We start from the raw sequence: 5,130 nt of genomic DNA, 5'->3' as shown, positions 1-5,130 counted from the left end.
GGCCCGATCTCAGCTCACTGCAACCTCTGCCTCCTGGGTTCAAGCAATTCTCCTGCCTCAGCCTCCCCAGTAGCTGGGACTGCAGGCGCCCGCCCCCACGCCCAGCTCATTTTTGTATTTTTAGTAGAGACAGGGTTTTGCCATGTTGGCCAGGCTGGCCCTGATCTCCTGACTTCAGATAATCCACCCACCTTGGCCTCTCAAAGTGCTGGGATTACAGGCGTGAGCCACCATGCCTGGCTTGTGTTTTTTACTTAATCCTGTACTTTGTATCACCAGATAGAGATAGATTGTCTAGAAATCATCAAGGGGAACAAAGCTATCAACTCTATATTAGAAGCTTAAGGAAATTAAAACAACCAGAAGGTTGTATCAGGCCTGTCGGTTATGAATGAGTAAGAAAGTAAGAGACATGCAAGGGAGTGGGAGGCGGATGGATGATTGCTACTGAAATCTACTGAAGTTTACCGCGTGCCCAGTGGCGCTCTGCCTGCTGATGATAGCTTTGACCCTCCAAGTGAGACGATATGAGGCTGGATAGAAGTTTCACCAGCTTAGTAATGTCACAAGAACTCCATGGCAGCTGCTCACACTTGGAGAGTAGGTATGTATTTCTCCTGAGCAGGAATCTCACAGTTTCCTTTAACTCCTGAATGTAGGACCAAGATGAGAAAAATCAGCCTGTTTTTCATTAACCCAGCATTTGTAGCAATTACAGGTGGTAAGGCCGTTTCCTTTAGTCAGAAGGGGATTTGCTCAGCATGAAGAACCGCAATTTTTCCATGTTCCTTGAATTTTTCAGAAAGCAGTCACCTCATAGCTCACCGTAGCTTCAATACCAGTTTTATGAGAGAATACAGAATGAAAAAAGAGACAATTTGATCAAACATCAAAGACTAAAGCAAGGCCAGAGTAGTGCCCATGCACTTCCATTTAGTTCTCAGAATACTTAATCATCAAGAGTAAAAGCTAAGCGTGTGGTTGATCACAGCTCAGGGGACAGGAACTGGGAAAAATGTATTACAGGTTAACAGGACCCTGACAGCCTCCCATGAGATTCTTCCCACTGCTCTCTTCCACTGTGTGGGGAAGGGGAGCATGTAATTTTTTTTTTTTTGAGACAGAGTCTTGCTCTGTCGCCAGGTTGGAGTGCAGTGAGTGGCGCGATCTTGGCTCACTGCAACCTCTGCCTCCTGGGTTCAAGAGATTCTCCTGGCTCAGCCTCCTGAGTAGCTGGGACTACAGGCTCATGCCACCACACCTGGCTTTTTTTTTTTTTTTATCTCTTTAGTAGAGACGGGGTTTCACCGTGTTAGCCAGGATGGTCTCTCTCTCCTGACCTCGTGATCTGCCCACCTCGGCCTCCCAAAGTGCTAGGATTACAGGTGTGAGCTACCGTGCCTGGCCGGGTGCATATAATTCATCTGTAAAATTTGATACTGGCTGGGTGTGGCAGCTCACGCCTGTAATCCCAGCACTTTGGGAGGCCAAGGTGGGAGGATGGCTTGAGCCCAAGGGTTTGAGACCAGCCTGGACAACATGGTGAAACCCTGTCTCTACAGAAAAATACAAAAATTAGCCAGACATGGTGTCACATGCCTGTAGTTCCAGCTACTTGGGAGGCTGAGGTGGGAGGATTGCTTGAGCCCGGGAGTTTGAGGCTGCTACAGTGAGCTGAGGTTGCACCACTGCACTCTCCAGCCTCTGCAACAGAGCCAGACCCTATCTCAAAAGAAATAAGCAAGCAATAAAATAAAATATAAAATAAAATTTGATATCAAACTTACCTCAACTACCATTGTGGCAGAGAGAGGCTCAGCAGAAGCATCTGAGAGGCAGGAGGCCTGGATGGGAGGAAAGTGGGGCAGAGTCTCCTGTGGCTCAATCAACGGGAAGAGCCGCCCAATGACAAGATTGATGGGGAAGAGGATGACAGCAGTGTGGATGCTGATCAGCAGCTCAGACCAGGCCACAGCAAATGGACCCACTGAAAGAAAAGCATGACGTCAACTTTTATCATCAACAATTAACATAATCGCAAAGTCATCCCTCTCCTAGGTTTAACTATTCACTGAGGAAGTTAACTACATTTATCTAGGGATAAAATTATCATGGCAGTAAAGACCATGTTGTGTTCCTAATACTGCTTCATTTGTTAATGAATGAGAACACCGAGAACATTTGTTAGGGTATTCTAATGCCAGGGCAGTGGAGGAAAAATGAAGGCATAATGTATTCGTCTGTTTTCACAATGCTATAAAGAACTACCTGAGACTGGGTAATTTATAAAGAGAAGAGGTTTAATTGACTCACAGTTCTTCATGGCTGGGGAGGCCTCAGGAAACTTACAATCATGGCAGAAGCAAGACACCTTACATGGCATCACGAAGCATTACAAAGCACTACAAAGCACCTTACGTGGCATTACACTTCCCATGCCTTACAAAGCAAGGCATCTTGCATGGCGGCAGAAGAGTGACAGGGGAGCTGCCACGCACTGTTTTTATCCCCCCTCCGAGATGGAGTTTTGCTTTGTCACCCATGCTGGAGTGCAGTGGTGCAATCTCGGCTCACTGCAACCTCTGCCTCCGTGGTTCAGTTCAAGCAATTAAACCATCAGATCTCATGAGAACTCACTCACTATCATGGGAAAAGCATGGGAGAAACTGCCCCCATGATCCAGTCACCTCCCAGCAAGTCCCTCCCCCAATACAGGGGATTACAGGTGGATGTGAGATTTGGGTGGGGACACAGAGCCAAACCATATCACACAACATGATTCTGTTTCTAACCCTGAAAGTAAGGAGAATGGAGTACAGTAAAAGTATTACATAGTAGGCTAGGCATGGTGACTCATGCCTGTAATCCCAGCATTTCAGGAGGGTGAGGCAGGAGGATCACTTGAGGCCAGGAGTTCCAGACCAAGCCTGGATAACAGAGTGAGACCCTGCCAAAGAAAAAAAAAAAAAAAAAGGATTGCTTACTACAAACAACACACATCAGGGCTCATCCGTACATTGCTCATCTCTCTTGGCAGTGGTGCTGTTTATCTTCCAGAACATAACATTGATGACCATGTTGCAGAGTAGCAGTGTCATGCAGCAAGACAGCCGTTGGACCCTTGTAAACTGGTTCCAGGGATGCCGAGTTGCAACTGAAAGCCACAGATAATCCTGGGTGAACTTTTCGACAATCATGGAGGAAAACAGATGTCTGAAAAGAGAAATTAGAAGAGGAAATACACGAGATTTTCTTCGGAAAGTGCACCAGTTTAAGATGTGATTTGCCCAGCAACAAGCAACGTAACAGCTCCCAAGCCTCTGTTGAACACCTCTGTGAATAAGCTTTCAGATATCGTAATTCTTTTATTTAAATTCTTTTACCACCACACAAATGTGTCCATGTAAGATTCTTTTGTTATTTTAGGATAAAAGGTTGTTGAGGATAATTTATACGGTATGAGAGTTTAAAATTAAAAATGGTTGTTTTAGCTTTATAAGAGTTTTGATAAATCTTTTACTCTTCAAAAGTTTACATCAAACTACTGCTCAAAATAGTTTGGTAAATTCATACTCTGAGCACTTTCTCTACTCCAAATATGGAGGCACTACAAATAATATCTAAAAAGAAAGAACCAAAAAGACTTTGCTGGGCTTAAACACAAAATAAAACTTTCTGAGGAAGAGAAGCAGAATGAGAGAACAAGGTGGTGAGAGTGAGGTAGAAGCCACAGGAGTACTGAGCTCCTGATCTGGAAGAAGGCAGTACAAAAGTGGGAGCTTGACTTTTGTAGGGTGACTGAAACTCAAAATGTTTCATTGGGTGCAGGAAAGGGCGGGACAAAACCAACTTCACTGCTAGAAGCTGGGGTTGAGGCTGGAGCTCATGAAAGGATACGTCAGAACAAAACCACCTCAGTAGGACTACACATTTATAGTAAGGAGGTGAGGAAAAAAAGGACAGCTTCATGACCGGCAACTGAGTCAAGAGATCCAAGACTCATGACAAGATCTGCAACACTCCTAGTTTCATTAATTTCACTGAAAAATAGGAGCTCCAAAGTTCCATATAATAAGGCCCAGTTCTAGACTAGAGATGTGAAGGGTTGGAATGAAAACAGTAGCAAAACCAGTCAGGGATGGTGTTTGTGGTGGAAGGGGTGGGACGGATGGTATGTGTGTGTGTGGAGGTGCAGTGCTAGGGAGAGGAGTGAGAGGGAGAGGGAAAACAATAATCCAGCCCAAAAGAAATTAATGTAATGGGACCCAGAAGGCAGAGGTTGCAGTGAGCCGAGATCGCACCACTGCACTCTAGCCTGGGCTACAGAGAGAGACTCCATCTAAAAAAGAACAAAAAAAGTGGTGTATATAAACACACACACACAACGGAATATCATTTAGTTTAGTTTTTTGTTTGTTTTTGAGACAGGGTCTTGCTGGGTCACCCAGGTTGGAGTGGAGTGCAGTGGTGAGATCTTAGCTCACTGTAAGCTCCATCCCCCTGACTCAAGTGATCCTCCCACCTCAGCCTCCCAAGTAGCTGGGACCACAGGTACACACCACCACATCTAATAGGGTTTAGCTGTATCCCCACCCAAATCTCATCTTGAATTGTAGTTCCCAAAATCCTCTCCTCTGTCATGGGAGGAACCAGGTGGAGATAACTGAATCATGGGGTTGGTTTCCCCCATCCTGTTCTTGTGATAGTGAGCAAGTTCTCACAAGACCTGATGGTTTTGTAAGGTGCTCCCCACTTCACTGGGCACTCATTCTCCTTGCTGCCACCATGTGAAGAAGGATGTGTTTACTTCCCCTTCTGCCATGATTGTAAGTTTCCTGAGGCCTCCCAAGCCATGCTGAACTGTGAGTCAATTAAACATCTTTCCTTCACAAATTACCCAGTCCTAGGCATGTCTCCATAGCAGCATGAGAACGTACTAACTGTAACACCTGGCTAATTTTTGTATTTTTTGTAGAGATGGGGTTTTGCCATGTTGCCCAGGCTGGTCCTGAACTCCTGAGCTCGAGTGATCCACCTGTCTCAACCTCCCAAAGTGCTGGGATTTCAGGTGTGAGCCACTGCACCTGGCCCATCACTTAGCTTTAAAAAGGAAGAATTTTTTTTTTTTTT

At 45.4% G+C, this 5,130-nt stretch overlaps 1 protein-coding gene across 1 annotated transcript in view; it reads right to left on the bottom strand.

Moving 5' to 3' along the window:
* Window positions 1-5,130, bottom strand: part of PKD1L3 (polycystic kidney disease 1-like 3) — a 116,138-nt gene that overhangs the window by 59,864 nt on the left and 51,144 nt on the right. The window contains 3 exon segments of the mRNA XM_011976817.1: window positions 469-649; window positions 1,788-1,987; window positions 3,017-3,213. Coding sequence (XP_011832207.1) covers window positions 469-649; window positions 1,788-1,987; window positions 3,017-3,213 — 578 coding nt within the window.

This window comes from Mandrillus leucophaeus, unplaced genomic scaffold (genome assembly GCF_000951045.1).
Source record: "Mandrillus leucophaeus isolate KB7577 unplaced genomic scaffold, Mleu.le_1.0 Scaffold17, whole genome shotgun sequence".
Taxonomy (NCBI): domain Eukaryota; kingdom Metazoa; phylum Chordata; class Mammalia; order Primates; family Cercopithecidae; genus Mandrillus; species Mandrillus leucophaeus.
The sequence above is the reverse complement of the archived record's forward strand: the minus strand, read 5'-3'. Positions and strand labels throughout refer to the sequence as shown.